General features: G+C 38.1%; 1 protein-coding gene across 1 annotated transcript in view; it reads right to left on the minus strand.

Moving 5' to 3' along the window:
- Positions 1-12435: 12435 nt before the first annotated feature.
- ADGRV1 (adhesion G protein-coupled receptor V1) overlaps positions 12436-17360 on the minus strand; it is a 516573-nt gene continuing 511648 nt past the window's right edge. The window contains exon 91 of the mRNA XM_045847901.1: positions 12436-12872. Within this exon, the coding sequence (XP_045703857.1) occupies positions 12754-12872 (119 nt within the window). The 3' untranslated portion in view covers positions 12436-12753. The remainder of the gene's footprint in view (positions 12873-17360) is intronic.

Consider the following 17360-nt stretch of genomic DNA (forward strand, 5'->3'; position numbering starts at 1 on the left):
ACTGAGCAAGTGGAGCAACGAATCTGCATCAAATTTGGTGTTAAGCTTGAACATTCCTCCAAGGAAACTATTCCAATGATTCAGGAAGCCACAGCTATGGGCAACTGGTAATTGGCAGCTTCATCATTACAACGCACCCATTTGTGTATCATGTCTCTAGCAGAATGTTTGGGCAAAACATCAAATCATCCAGGTGACTCAGCCTCACTGCAGCCCAGATTTGGCACCCTTTGACTTCTGCTTTTCCCAAAACTAAAATCACCTTTGAAAGGGAAGAGATTTCAGACCATTGGTGAGATTTAGGAAAATACATCAGGGCAGCTGATGGCAATTGGGAGAACTGTGTGAGGTCCCAACATCCTACTTTGAAGGGGACTAAGGTATAATTGTCCTATGTACAATGTTTCTTGTATCTTGTATATCCTTCAGCAAAAATCTTTATTTTTCATAGTACAGGGATGGATACTTCCTGAACACATCAAGAAACCAGAAACACTAATTTCAAAGAATTACGTGCTCATATGTTCATGGCAGCATTCTTTACAATAGCCAAGAATTGGAAGCTGCCCAACTGTCCATCAGTGGATGAGTGATTAAAATAGCTGTGGTACATTTACATAATGGAATACTTCACAACCATTAAAAAGAAAGAAATTTTACCCCTTGTGACAGCACGGATGAACCTAGAGAGCATTTTGCTAAGTGAAATAAGCTAATCATAGAACAAATACCATATGATTTCACTCATATGTGGAATCTAATAAACAAACTAAACTAACAAGCAAAATAAAGACAGACTCATAGAGAGCAGACTGACAGCTCTTGGTGGTGGGGGTTTGGGGCTGGATGGGGGAGTGATGGGTTGAGCCAAAAAGAAAAAAGAGAGAGGAAAAACTCATGCACACAGACAACAGTATGGTGATTATGAGGAGTGTCAGGAGGTGAAAGTGTGTATGGGGGGATAAATAGTGATAGAAGGAGACTAGACTTGTGGTAGTGAACACACAGCACAGTGTGCAGATATGTTGTGGAACTGTGCACCTAAAACCTGTATAATTTTATTAACCAGTGTCACCTCAAAATTCATTAAAAAGGAAAAAAGTAAAGTCTATCTATTTGATAACAAATTTGATAACAAACAAGTTCAGGCCATTTTCTATTATTCTCTTATAGTCCTTGAAGGGTCAGTTATTGTCTAAGGGGAATCAGTGGTCTCTCTGTTTTTTTTTATAATGAAAATTAAAAATGATATAACATGTTAATGATTTCCTTTTTCATTGGAAACTTGGCACTCTCAAGATCTATTTATAAAGAAGACTCTCATAAATCACTTGTAAGCACGTGAAGACATGCTGAGTTTAATTTTTACTTTTTCTTGAAGCAAGCAAAGGGTGAGCATTTCCTTTCTCCACTTCACATTACACAGTTTAGTCCTAAAACTGAAAGCAACTACTGTTTATTCCAAAAGCCACACAGGGCCTTGGGTTGTACAGATTATACCACATGACAACCAGAATCAATTTGGAGAAATGTGTGAAATTTATTATATTTCCAACTGGCATTTTTCTACTCTGAAGGTCTGTATTCACCCATGCTTAGGAGAAGGTATGGATGCAAAAAGACATACAAGTCACTGAAACTAAAAGGCTTGTCATCTTTACAGTTTCTAATCTGTGGTCACAGTGTTATTTATTACAATCTAAATCTTGTGAAGAATGGTTGTTCTCCAAGAGGAACAAAACTGGTAAAATAGCTTAAATGGTGGAAAATGAGGGAAACATAATTCTAGATGGACAACCTTCTATTCTAAAGATTGTATTTGAGCAAAATGCAAAATCCACTGAACTTTGCCTATTGACTTTTATGGTTGGATGAGATAGGAGCATATAATTTCAAGTATAGTACCAAGAAACCAAATATTATAGTAGTATGTGTTTTGTTCATAAAAAATATAAGCTACTTTCTTTGTAGCAATGAAGCAGCATCAGTGTTTTCTTACACAAAATCATGGAATGCTAAATCTCATGGAATTTTAGAAAATGTGTGGTGTTTGCAAAAGAAAGAAAGAAAGAAAGAAAGCTTTTCAGAGAAATCATTTAGTGAACAATTCTGTTTCTTAGTAAAATCACCTTTAAGTAAAATAGACGTTAATCTCAAGTTTATTATTTCCAACTTTTTAGTAAATCTTCTGTGTTTCAAATTTGTTAAGTATTTTAAAGTGCTTATTTCCTTTATTCCTTGACTTAAATATTTGTATTGCAATCCCCCCCAATTTATTTATTGTCATTAAGGTATGTTCAATTCCTTCTTTCGTTCTAATAACAGAAACAGATACTTCCAGTTGGACCCAGAACTCAATCATCTCAAGAAGAATTGCTGGCAGATATGGTCCAGGGGCAAAAAAGGACCTCCAGAATAAGTCCCCCAATTAAAGAAGAGGAAACAAAAGGAGGTATGTAACATAAAACTAGTCTAGGAACTCAACAGAGACAACTGTTATCCTGGCTGCAGATCTACCCTGTAATGGCAGAAACTGCAGATCAGTCAAGATTACTATGACATGGAATCCATGGTACATGAAGACAGATAGATCATTTATTCTGAAGAAGACAAAGCTGTCTGAGGAAACAGCAGTGGCATCAAACTAAGAATTGGGGATGAAGACTGCAGATACCCTTTGGGTACTTTCAGGACACCTTATGCAGATGTGAGATCTTGTACAACCAGAAAATCCTAGAAATCTCAAATTTATATGATGCTGGATGGTGTTCCCAGCCCCTCAGGATGTATGTCAGATCAAGAGGAGGACATGTGCTTTTAAGGAATGAAACCTGTAAACCAAACTGCAGCTTCAGACAAGGGGACTCAGCGGTTTCCTCCACCCACAGCAGCTGCAGTTGATGAGCTGTCAGCTTGATGACGCAAATGCGGTGATGAGTGAACTGAGCGTGGCAGAGGAACCAGAAAAGCTTTTGGAGTGTTGCAAGTACCGGCCTGCCTGTAAAGATGGGAATGAATACGCTTACCGTCACCCTGCTTCACCTTGCAAAGCATTCTCCAATTGCAAATTTGCTGAAAAATTTTGTGTTTGTCCACTTAGCCTCAAACCAGTGGCTGACATCCACTCCTACCTGGCAGAAGATTGTGAATCTCATAGAGGTTCTATAAAACTTGTCAAATCTTTGAAACTTGGAATATATTGCTTACATAATATAAAAAAATAATTCACCCACTACAGAAAAAACTTTCCCCCATCTTTGACACAAATACAAATTGCACTGAGAACATTTACAGTTGAGTGTCTTTCTACCTCATCTATACTGGAAATATATTTACTTTGCTAGTGAAAATTCTAGAAGGCAGAAAATATCAACTGCTCTTCACTTTTCTAAAGGAAGGAACAGAGCTGGTATTTTAAAAATGATAAAAATCTGTGTTGAATACATAAGCCACATTTCCACTCTTAGTGCAGAGGATACAGGTGGCAATTGTGTGAGGAAAAATAATTTGGTATTTTCAGCTATAGGGTGGAAGGTATGCATACAAAAACTACTTCTATGAGGTCAGAAGAACAGGTCAATCACTTTGATTCTTTACTAAAGTTCTGACCAGGATCAGCACCCAGAAATGGGACTTGCCCCATTATTGAACACCCCCAAACACCTGATATACAAGTGCAGATGCCAGCACGGGGCAGGGGTTGGGTAAGAGGGGAGAAATTCTCATTTCCTGCTGCCTATGTCTAAACTCAACCTGCTCTGGAGGTCAGAGGCCCTTACTCTCCATGAATAATTTAGTGTGACTGAATACTCTAATAGCACCTCTATCTCAGGGGCCATTCCAATCTCAGTGTCAAAGAAGTGTGTATTTGTCATTTCATGATTAATTCATCATGTCTGTATTAAGTACATTTGAAATAACATCTTTATTGTAACACTGAAATGTAGATAACATGTAATTTCTAATCTTAGTGAGCCAAGGCAATAAGACTAATTGAACTCTAAAGGTAAGCAATAAATATCTGATTAATTTTTAATGTCCAAGTTATCATCTTTATAACTGAGCAACACCCTGTTTTCACATTGTTACAAACTAATTATACATGAGTCAAGACCTTCCCATATCGAGCCACAAGCTGATTTCTCAAGACAACCCAAAGAACTGAGTCAAAAAATCATGGCTTCTTGCCATTCTTCAAGATAAAGTCTGAGTTGTGGAATGTAGACTTTCTTTCTGGCAAAGGATGGAAAGTAATTTGCGAACAGAGCTGCTTGGTCACTATTCTTCACTTGCAAGTGCTGGCATTGCATGGAGAAGGAAATTCGAATTATTTTAAAAATGTTTCTCAAGCTTTTCTGGAACTCCTGGTAACTTCTCACAGAACCTCTAATGACATCTGCAGAACCCCAGCTGAGGAACCCACAGTAGACTGTGAGCCTATGAGGAGTGAGGACTACATCTTATTTGTTTTGGCATCCTAAGCTCCTAGCACAATGCCTGGAACAAAACTGATGCCCAATAAATATTTGTTGAACTGAAAAAAAATCATCTTTATCCTATTAGGTTAATTAGAGCATAATTTTTCTTGATCTTTTATAGATTTAATTACAAATGTTTTGCCTTTAAAAATCCAAATGGATAACAATTATTGAATAAATCAGATGCCATATCACTACGTTTCCAAACAGATTTCATAATTTGTAAATTGTGTATGTAATTCAGTTTCCTAGTTACCCAAGGAGTCTTGAAAAACCCTTGAAGACCTATGAAGAGCTTATTTCTGTTTTGGCAGTAGTCTATAGAACACATTTCAAACTGACTGTAGGGCGATTTGGGAGGCTGGACAGAGAGTAGGTAGCTAACAAAAGGTGATATTTATTGTACACATTTCATTATTTTTCCATGACCTGTTAATCATAAGGGCTGTGGAAAATTACACATGCATGAATATTTTGTAACCAAAAAGTTATAATCTTTAGTTTCTCTCATACTTACCTAGGAAATACATTGTTCACAGGCTTTAGGAGCAAGAGGGTCCTTCTAAATGCAATGCCAGCAGTTGTAGCCAAGAAGAGTGGTCAAACAGACCCTTTAGCAAGTGAAAACTTTTTTTATTGTGGTAAGAACACTTAATAAAATTTTCTTAAGTGTACAATAGTGTTGTTGCCTAAGGGTACAGAGTTTATACAGCCAATCTCTAGAGTTTACTCATCTTGCTTACGCCCATTAATGAATAACTCTCCATTTTTTCCTTCCCTCAGCCCCCAGCAACCACCATTCCCTATTTGATTCTAGGAATTTGACTGTTTTAGATATCTCACAGAACTGTGGAGTCATGTAGGATTTGCCTTTCTGTCACCGACTTGCTGTACTTGCCGACAGAGTGAAAAGGTTGCCTATGGAATGGAATGAGAAAAAATATTTGCAAACCATGTATCTGATAAGAAGTCCATCTCCAAAATATAAGGAACTCTTACCTCTCAATAGCAAAAGCCCTAATCACCCAATTTAAAAAATGGCCTAAGGACTGGAATTGACATTTTTCCAAAGAAGACATATGAATGGCAACAGGTATATATAAAATGCTCAGTGTCAGCAGTCATCAGGAAAATGCAACTAGAAACCACAAGATAGCACCTCACATCTGTCAGGATGGCTATTATCAAAACCCCCCGAATACATCAAGTGTTGGCAAGAAAGTGAAGAAACTGGAACACTTGTACACTGTTGGTCCAAATGCAAAATAGTGCAGCTGCTATGGAAAACATTATGGAGGTTCCTCAAAAATATAAAAAATACAACTACCATATGATTCAGCTATATCACTTTTGTATTTATTGAAAAAAATTAAAATCAGGAGCTAGAATTATATCTGCACTTCCATATTTATTGCAGCATTATTCAAAACAACCCAACTGCCCATCAACAGATGAGTGCCTGAAGGAAATGTGCTGTATAAATGCAATGGAATGCTATTCAGCTTGAAGAAAATTATGCAATATGTGACCACATGGATGAACCTTGAGGACAGAGATGACATTTAGAAAGAGGAAACCACCCTTTATGATATAATGCCCCTGATGGTTCTTGAGCGTCTTTCTAATTTGTTTTAGTGTTTCTACCTACTTTTTCACATCTTTTATTAAATGATTGTATTTTCCTCCTATAATGTGGCAAAGTCTTCTTATATATATTTATGCAATGGAATAGCATGATGGTCAGTTTCATACACTTCATGAATCAGCTTTTAAAGATATCTTTTAATCACTTACTATAAACTGTAACAGAAACTGCTATTATAATTTAAAAAAGTTTTCTTGCTTTGAATTCCCACTAGAATTTTTTTCTCCTACATATACCCTACCTTTGAAATAAACATAATCACACTCCAAATCCCAAATCAGTACTATTGAAATGATTTGCATTGCCTCTTTCCTACATTAGTGTTACAAAACAAATGCTTATCGGTATGTTCCTGAATTAAGAAAATCAAATCTGTGACTTTTCTCAGAAACTCCAAAAGGATTATCACAGGCAAAAAAAGTATAGTTTACCTTGCTTAACTTTGAATCCTTTTATTTATTAGGAATGTGATTACTCACATTTTTTCACAAGGTTAAAATACTATTTCATGTACTGAAAGTGCTAACAATTTCCTTGAACTGAGTCATTTTTAGGGACTTCAGCTCTAATCTTGGTGCTCAGCACAAAGCTGTCAGAACAGATACTGAGTCCTCAGCAGGAGCCAGGCTGGGAACTGCTCTGAAGCATCTGTAGTTCTAACAAAGACCATGGCACAGTATTTAATCACTGCGTCCCATGTCATATGTGAAGGGAAACAGTGTTTTTCTCTATTTGCTTCTTCTCCTGAAACCATGTAATTTACTTATGTAAAAAATGTTTATTAATTATAAATTAATACCAAAACATTAGTGGATATCTGGGTTGATTATATTCCTTGTTAAACTTGTACTTCACTAGTCAGTCAAAAGACTAGAAAAGATTGAAGAGAATGGAAGAGTTCTGAGCCCTAGTTACTTTGTCCATTTGTTAAATGCTGCTTATGGACAATGTGACTCTTTTGCTCCCATGGGTTCATGCCATTAACCATGAAGAGGCTATAGGATGGATAGGACTGCCCTTGGTGCCTTCCCTATTCCTGCCCAGCTCAGACTACTTAGATGAGATCTACTCTGGCAACTAGTTGCTTTAAAAAGGCCAGCACCATTTATTTACCTGAGATCTACCCAGAGGATTTAAAGCTAAACTCAGGGAGGATCTTAAGTTCTGGGGTGGGGGAAAGTGAGATTGTTTGAAAGCTGTGTTCCTGAATTGCACTTTCTTATAATGGAGTGATATCTCCATTATACGTTTAAACTTCTCTCACCATATTTGAGAGACATAAAATATGGATTAAACTCTAAAACAATACTTCTGGTCAAGATGGTGACATAGGTAAACACAGCTCACCTCCTCACACAACCTCATCAAAATTACAACTAAATTATACAACAATCATCATTTAGAACCATCAGAAATTGAGCTGAATGAAAGTCCAACAATTACAGAATTAATGAACTGCATACTGACAGGTAGGAGGGGCAGAGATGCAGAACAGGCTAGTCTCACCCACATGCGTGGTGGGTAAAAATAAGCAGAGATATCTCAGGAGTGAAGGGTCCCAGTTCCACAACAGATCCCCAGCTGAGGACTCTAGTGCCAAGAAAAGAAGTCTCCGTAACTTCTGGATGTAAAAAACAGCGGGACTGAGGCTTTGGAAGACTGCTGGAATCCCTGGAAGTTCTTGAAAGACCAACGCACATACTTACTCAGACTCACTCACAAAGAACTCCAGCACAGGGGCAGCAGATTGAAAGGCAGCAGAGACAACAGGCAGAAATTGAATTGGCTGGCATCAGGGCAACAGCTGGGGGCAGCTTTCTCCCAGACAGAAGTGCTGGCAGAGGGCACTGTTCCTTTTCTGAGTCCTCCCCACACAAAGCCACAGAGCTGGCAGGCAGGCTTCATATCAGAGACTCCATCAACCTGGCTCACACTGCAGATTCTCTGAGGCCCCGCCACACATAACCCTCAGGCCCACCCAACCTGTTTCCAGTGGCTTTTCCATATGAATGGCTTGTCTTGGCCCATGCTTCAGATTTTCCTAAAATTTCTTAAACAAGCAGCATCTGGCTTCACCAAGCCCTATACCTCTAAGTTGCCCCAGGGCCAGCACTAGCAGCAGCTGGCCTTGGTTCACAGCTTGGCCTTGTCTGGGCACCTCTATGTTCAGCATAAGTAACAGCCACCTGCAGACTGCTTTATAGCTTATGCTGTGTGATCCTGGACAGAGCAGAGGCTGTGGCTGACCTTGGATGTGCCAAGAGCAATCAAGGCTCAACTACAATAGGAGTGTGTACACAGCCCACACAGTGGGCACAACTCAAGTACTCAGCTTGGGTAATAGGGGAGGCTGGGCTACTGGGCCCTACATGACACCTACTACATTAGGCCACTCTACTAAGCTTGGGAGACATAGCAGCTCTACCTAATTCATTAGAAACAAACACAGGGTGGTTGCCAAAATAGGAGACAAAGAAACATGGTCCAAATGAAAGGACACATCAAAACTCGATAAAAAGAACTAAACAAAATGGAGACAAGCAAGCAACTAGATGCAGAGTTCAAAACACTGGTTATAAGAATGCTCAATAAACTTAGGGAAGAACAGATGAACTCAGAAAGAACTTCAACAGTATAAAAAAAGTATGCAGAAACCATTAAAAAGAAAAGGACCACTTAGGAATGAAAGATACACTAACTGAAATGAAGAACAATTTACAGGGATTCACCAGTACAGTGGATAAAGCTGAGAGCAATTTGGAATATAAGGAAGCAAAATACAACCAATCAGAACAGCAAGAAGAAAAAATAATCCAAAAAATGAGGATAGTATAAGAAGCCTCTGGGACAACTTCAAGCATACCAACATTCACATCATGGAGGTGTCAGAGGAGAAGACAAAGGGCAAGAAACTGGAAACCTAATTGAAAAAATAATGAAAGAAAACCTTAACTTGGTGAGGAAAATAGACATATAAGTCCAGGAAGCACAGAGACTCACAAACAAGATGAAAGCAAAGAGGCCCACCCCAAGACACATCATAATTAAAATGTCAAAGGTTAAAAACAGAGAGAGAACCTTAAAAGCAGCAAGAGAAAAAGCACTATTTACCTACAAGGGAGCCCTCATAAGACTGTCAGCCAATTTCTCAAAAGAAACTTTGCAGGCTAGAAAGGATTGGCAAGAAATATTCAAAGTGATGAAAGCAGGGACCTACAGCCAAGATTACTCTACAGAACAAAGCTATCATTTTTGGATCCTTTGAATCAAAGGACAGAAAAGGAGCTTCTCGGACAAGAAAAAAACTAAAGGAGTTCATCACTACCAAACCAGCATCATATGAAATTTTAAAAGGTCTTTTTGAAGAAGAAAATAAAAAAATATTAACAATAAAATGGCAACTAATACTTATTTACCAACAATTGAATGTAAAAAACAAGATAAACAAATAAATGGAAGAGAAACAGAATCATAGATATGAGAACGTTTTGATGGTTGCCAGATGGGAGGGCATGAGGGGGTTTGTCAAAAAAGGTGAAGGGGTTAAGAAGTACAAATTGGTAGTTACAAGATATTCATGGGAATGTGAAGTACAGTATAGGACATATAGTAGCCAAAGAACACATATGTGTGATCCATGGACAGGGACAATGGGGTGGGGACTGCCTGAGGGAGTGGGGGATGCTGGGTGGAGGAAGGCAAAGGGACAGAAATTGGAACAATGGTAATAGCATAATCAATAAAACACAATTTAATAGAATAAACCCTAATGTACCTCAAGAGATTAAAAACCAGGTCAAAGCTGAAGTTCCTGAGTGAAATTCTGTCTGTGTTTTGCTTAGTAAGATTTTCATTTGCCTGGTCTCCCATGTATTAATTAATAGGAATTTCACCAGTTCTACTGCTACCCCATACTCCAATTGCATACCTGCTGCACTTGCATCCAAATTAGGAACATTCTTATTTTTAACATTCTAAAGAGATAAAGGTTAAAAGAAATATAAAAGAAAACACCCCCCCCAAAAAAAAACCCCAAATTAAAGGAATCACAAAAATATTCAAGTAGAAATATTGCCCAAAGAAATGTCAATTGTCTATTGACAGAGGAAAGAAAATATCCCAGATGGGGAATAGTTTCTGTTTGGGGTGATGAAAAACTTTTGGATATAAAAGTGATGGTTGCATATAACATTATGAAAGTAATTAATGCCACTGAATATAAAAATTATACTGAAAATGGTTAAAATGGCAAATTTTATGTAACATATTTTACCAAAATTAAAACCCCCAATAATGTAATATACCAAATATTTCTGAATGGCACATTAAATGAGTGGATAGAAAATATGAATTATACCTTAATACAGCTGTTTAAAAAATATGAAGGAGAAAAAGAGGATCAAACCTCCTAAAACAGAAAGACCACAGCTGAAGTGTGAGAGTCCCAGCCTTTCTGTTTTCATTTTTAAGAATTTGATTTAATGTGCTACTTCCTCCACAGAACGGCACTTCCCTGGCCACGGTCCCACTTTAATCTGCATTGGGAGGAAACAGGCTGGCAAAATACTGCTGCTGTTGGAATATGAAGCTTATTTGTTTTAGCACTGTGGCTACTAGAAATCTTGTTTTTTTTCCTTCCAATATTTAAAAGAATCATGCTGAACAGTGGCAGGTGGTCCTTTTGCTTCCTTATCAAGATGGCCTTTTGGACAGCAATGGAAATCAGTAACCTGAAGTAAGAAAGGTGTCCCTGATTGGTTGTGTTTTGGGCCAGATTTTCCCAAATTCTGACAACATGTGGAAATGAAAATAGCTATTGACAATTGCCTTTGTTAGAAAATTAGACATCTAGTTATCTGCAAAAAATGTTACAGTGTTTATGACTCATGGATTCCACATGATGAAATCTCACATTTCTGTAATCACTACCTAAGCCCCAAATTCATTAAATCCTATTAAATCATAGAATGCTTACCAATTTCAAAATTATCTTATTAAATTTTATATATTATAACCAATTTCATCAATTGCTTCTGCCCTAGCATGGAAAAGACTTCAATGTAATGCTGTAGGTTGAAAGAGACAACTAATTTATTTGTCAGTTAAGGTAATTCAATCATATTATTACCATTTCTACAGTAGCTAAAAAGATATACAAATCTTTTTCTATGAAAGATTTTATAAAAGATTATATTAAAAAGTGATACAACTTTTTAAAAAAGATTTTATTTATTTTTAGAGAGGGGAAGGGAGGAAGAAAGAGAGGGTCAGAAATATCAATGTGTGGTTGCCTCTCACGCACCCCCCCACTGGGGACCGGGCCCACAATGCAGGCATGTGCCCTGACTGGGAATCGAACCAGCGACCCTTCGGTTTGCAGGCTGACACTCAGTCCACTGAGCCACACCAGCCAGGGCACAGCCTTTGTTTTTATGCTGTTTGATATTGTTATACATTTTTTATTTTCTACCAACAATGACAATCCACTGATTAAAAAAACAACAACTCTGTGTATGAGTGAGGAGATGCAAATGCAGATGGACCAACAGGAATTAAGAGATGAGTCATTTTACAGTTTATCAAGATAAATATTGCCACCTCAGGTTTTATAAAAAATGAAGGCATGCTTAAAAGTAACACTTAAGCACTTAATTGTTTTAACTGTGGCTCTAAGAGAAGTAATTAACACATCAAAATTTTCTTTTAGATAAATTTTTTTAATTTTAATTTTTTTCTTGGGATGATTCTGATTTTCTCAAAATTACTTAACGATTCCAAAATAAAAGGTCAAAAAGACTTCCTTAGGACAAACTTGTTCTGTTCCATGGTTTTTCTGGAACCATAGTCAATGAAATCATCACAAACACAATAGTGTTTGTTCTGGGACAGACTTTCTGATTCTTCATTCCAAGACAAAGAAAGACTACAAAATCCAAACCAAAAAAAATTCCTCCCAAACAAACTGTACTGTTTAAATGATCCTCTTCATAGCTGTGCTAAAATGCTTGCTGGAGTTATTTTTAACTGGGAACAGAACATTCATTTTGGAAAATGTTCAGTTCCCTAAGTTTATAATGAGCAAAAATACATACTTTCAATGAAAGACTATGCAAACTGCAGTACCCCCCGTCAGCAGAAAATAAATTTTATGGTTTTTAGGAATGGAAGCCTTCTAGACACTATGAAGCCCTGAATCTCGATCACCTGTATCGGTGCCAGAAGGAACAGAGTACGTGAGATCATCTGGGTGCGGAGTTTGTGTCTTTGCTCAGGTACATTTCCTCATAAATAATGAGCCTAGATGACACCATATGTCATTCAACTGCTTTTATTGATTGTTATTACTTTTATTAAACAATGTTAGCCTTATAGGGTGATTAAAAAACAACTAATATTCTTGGAATATGTACAGTCTATCAACTAATATAACTAGATCCAGTCTTTCATTATAGCAGTGAGTTTTCAGGTTGCGCAAAGATAAGCAATTTATATTCCAACACAACAATCACTTCTGGGTTAAATCCAATACAATTCACAGACTTCTATGATGTGGCTTCATGTACATACAGAGTTTTAGCACAAAGCCAATGCAAATAGGAAGGTATCCTCATTCTAAAGGTTACTGTGCTGCTAGAGATGGGTGTCGGCGATGGGTATCCTCCTGAGTTCTACGATCTGGGAGTCCGTCAAGGTGCCGCCTTCCTGGCTGCCTTGACCAGATTCATTATCACTGACACTGAGACCAGCACCTGTAATAGAAAAGGAATAAATATAAAAACTCCCAACTATTAGTGCAGTGAACTAAAGGTCAAGTTCCATGAAGTTAACACGTTTATTTCTATTATATTAGTAAAAAGTGAGCTTTACACTTAGAATAAATAGTATCAATACCTTACAATTATAAAATTATGCTTTAAATTCCTTTTGGGAGTTTTTAGAAATAAAATTAATTTCTAAAGACATAAGTTTGGATTCTTAATGGTTGACAGGTATTACTTTCTCCCAAGAACAGCATTTCTCGACTCAGAGCTTATTAAAATTAAAAAAAAATTCAGGTAGGCTATCAGAATTTTTCAGCTGGGGGTAGGATTTGCTGCTCAAAAACATACAACCTCCAGCCCCACATGACTGAATCCATGAGGCCCCTCAGCTGAGACTCAGCCAGTGTGGGCAGTGACCCAAGAAGAAAGACATGCACTGACAGCACCTGGTGCCCTATCAGTGCCTGGAGACATGGGCTCCAAATGACTCAGATCTGATCCCGAGATAAAAATAATTATGCGACACAGTGCCAAAACAGATCCACACGAGAATTCCCCAAAGCTAGCTCTTAGAGATAGTACCCAGAATCGGTTTTGAGAACTCTTCTATTCACTACTTTTTTCTCAACTTGGAATAATTCAGAAAATTTTACACTATGCTAGAATAACACCTTATTCTTTTCTTCTCTAATTTGCAAACTTTCATGCTCTCTTTTTCACACACACACCCCCACACATACACACACACAGAATGGGGATGTGGTCACAGGGCGTGCTGCTGCCATGAATTTGTTGCACATCAGATTCTAAATGAGAAAGGGAAAAAGCAGTTGTGGGGAGCTGAGACCTCCCTTCCTGTCTGTGATGTAGGAAAGGCTATTCTGCAGAGTTGGTAGCTCTGGGAAGATGGTGAGTTAGCTTTGCCTTACCCTATTTGGGATGGAAGCAGGAGGGCATTAATGACTTTCTTCTAGTCAAACCCTCCCTTTTCTGGGTCTCTGCCCTTCCCATCTCTCTCTAGTAAAGGCTGCTGCTGAAACCCCACTTCCTTCTTTTGCTTCTGTGACACTGTACTTACTTACCCACATCACCCTGTGATCTCCAGAGGTCTGCTTTCTCTCTTGCATCTCCTCCTGCTGCCTCACCACTGGAGGCCCTATCTTTAGCACTGCATCAAGGCCTACAATATTTACCTGACCCCTGCCTGCTTTTTAGCTTAATGTCTCACTAGAGCTGCTGGTCACACCCTTTTCACACCACACTATTATGCTGGCACTGCCTGAGATTCTCTTCCCATTCCCCAACTCCTTAATTTGGCTGCCTCCTCTTCATGTATCACCTCCACTACCCATGGAAATGTGAGGATTCTCTTTCAAAATTTCTGACTTCCCCATTGGATTACATCCTTCTTATCTTTATATTCCTAGCTCATAGGACATTCAGCAAACATTTGTTGTATGTGTTAGTAAACTATGTTTTGCATCCCAGCTCCTGCAAATGCTTCTTCCATCTCTATTGTTCATTCTGCTCCTCTAATCTGTTCAGCATTCGACTGCCCTTTCTTTCTCAAGAACAAACATTAGTCCCTATGGAAACCTGCATCAAGTCTGAAACTCTGCATTGGCTTTAAAATACTCCCTAATCTCACTGTATTCTGATGAATAGACATTTCAACCTTTGCCCATTGGACAGCTTTTCTCAAAGCGATCAGGTATCTCAACAGGTCTTGGATGTGCCATGTTAAGTCCAGCCTGTGGGTCTTCCTGCCCATGCATCAAGATCCATGTCCATACCCTTTCATAAATATTTCTTTCACCATTCCTTCAAAACAGGGAATTAGAGGATACAAATGTTTTAGTTTATACCTGAAAAAATATTAGTCACTTCCCCTTTACTCTCTCAAATTGTTCTGGTTTGGGTGGTAAATTATATGGTACCTCTACATATAATGTATATGTAAAATATGTACTAAGCTCAATGAGAAAAGAGAATGATGTAAATTTTCCAACTGCAAAAATAAAAGGCTGTTTGTATATTTTTAAAGATTTTGTTTATTTATTTTTAGAGAAAGGGGAAGGAAGGGAGAAAGAGAGGGAGAGAAACATTGATGTGTGATAGAATCACTGATTGGTTGCCTCTTACACACCCCCAGCTGGGGACTTGGCACACAAACCCAGGGCATGTGCCCTGACCAGGAATCAAACTGGTGAACTTTTGATTTGCAGGATGACACCCAACCCACTGAGCCACACCAGTCGGGGCAAAGCTATTCATATATTTTAAAAATGAAATGAGTAACAGTAGATATCAAATTGCTATGGAATTTAAATTACTTGAATTGGTTTAATAGAATAATGTAAAGTTTTTATTTTAAAACACTAAAATTTACATTATTTGGATTTAAACTTATGATGAAAATCTTCAGATGTTTATTGAAATACATGGAAGTGATTACATAACTTTACAAAGTCATTTGGGGGTTTAAATGAAAAAGACTTAGAAGACCCACTTATCTTGGAGTGGCCCATAGTTAAGGTGGACCTGAGATGGATCAAGATTTGCAAATTAAAATGTCACAGTGAAGCTAGTCTAAACCAGTAACACAGGTCTGGTGAGCACTGGACAAACCAAAGAGCTGATATACTGTCTAAGGACAATAGTCCTCAACTCCAACCACTCTGTTGCTAGATTTCTTAAAAAAGAAATTCTTGACTTTGATGAGATATCTCAAGGTTTAAATTTTTGCCTCAAAAATGCTAAAATGCTAAGAGAATCAAACAAAACACCTCTCGGGGCCAAATCTGGCCCATGTGTCAACTGGAAATTCTGTAGGTAGAATGGCATGTGGACTGTTCCTTTGATTTAACCACATTCTACAATGGAAAGTGTATAGGGGATGGTACTTGATTTTTTATAGAACCTTTTCCTAAAATAAAGGGAACCAATGTGGAAGACTTCTAATTTAGTCTTTTGAAGTATTTATTTTCCAACGAGTGTAGTAAACTCTTAGGAATACTAAACTCTATCTATAGGTAAGGAAGTCATTCCATGCATTCCTGAACTGAATGCATTTAATACTTGTTATATATATAGGACCCACATCTAATTGAATAATGCTGCAAGAATTCATTTTATGTGTAGTGCTTGGGACATAATCTTCCTTGAGAGTTATTTGTAATCTGAAAGCCCCCCCTGTAGTCCTAATGCTAATGAGCATTTTATGCATTTGTACATACCCTTCTTCATGAAACTTCTCTCTTTAGTTCTCTTTCTCACCATGCTATACAGTTCCCTCTCTGGGATCCACTCTTTTTTTTTTTTTTAAAGATTTTACTTATTTACTTTTAGAGACAGGGGAAGGAAGGAAGAGAGAGAGAGAGAGAAGCATCTATCGGTTGCCTCTCATACATGCCCCAACTGGGGACTGATCCCACAACCCAGGCATGTGCCCTGACCACGAATCAAACCAGCAACCTTTTGCTTTGTGGGACAATGCCCAATGAGCCACATTTGTCAGGACTCTTCTATTCACTCTTCAAATGTAGATATTATCTAGGATGTTCTTATTTCCCTTCTTTTTCCTTGTTTTCCCTTCCTCCCTCACCCTCCCCTTCCTCACCTTTTTTTCTTCAGATCTCTTTCCTTCCACTCTACCAGACAGACCTTATTCATCCCCATCGCTTCAAATATAATCTCTGAATGAATGCATTTCAAATCAATACCTCTGACCCTGAACCCTTGCCCAAGATCCTTCAAATCTGACTATGAGCCACCAGGCCTAATGATCAATAGGTTCAAATCTGAACTTCTCAGATTCCCCCTGCACACAAATGAACAGATGCTTCTCACACAATTGCTTAGTCACCAGGAGAGAGGCATGAGCCTTTGCTGAATGTCCTCCCTGTTCCCTCAGCATTCCTCCTGTGTTTACCTTCTTTTTTTAATTTCTACTCCCCAAATCTGAGGCCCAAACCTCATTCCTTTGGACAATTGTAACAACCTCCCAGCCTTTCTGATTGTGCTTCTAAATCTATTCTTCATACTTTCATAAGAGTTATTTTGCCTTAAAAATCAGTAAGAACATACCATTCCTCTCCTCATAAACCTCCATGGCTCCGTGGGTTCTATAAAAATCCTACTCCTTAGCATGGTATCAGAACAACACTTAAATATTATGCAAAATACCAGGAAGTGTTCTGTTCCCCCAGGTGAATCTATCATTACATGTGTTCTGGAAACACCAGGTTAAACTGGGTGAAGTGGTTATCTTTAAGCTAGGGCTTTTAGAGCTGCTAAAATGGTAATGTGAATTATGAATCTTCAGTTTCCCAAATATACTCAGAGAATTTTCCCATTCCTCCCAGAGGATGACTATGAATATTTCAAGGAGGGGTTCCCTGAAACCCAGCTGGTGAACTACAGTAATTTTTAACAATGCAGGTCAACTACCTTTCAGGCCTTTCTCCCACTGCCTGG

The sequence above is a fragment of the Phyllostomus hastatus genome, unplaced genomic scaffold (genome assembly GCF_019186645.2).
Source record: "Phyllostomus hastatus isolate PE091 unplaced genomic scaffold, TTU_PhHast_1.1 phas_contig_58, whole genome shotgun sequence".
NCBI lineage: Eukaryota > Metazoa > Chordata > Mammalia > Chiroptera > Phyllostomidae > Phyllostomus > Phyllostomus hastatus.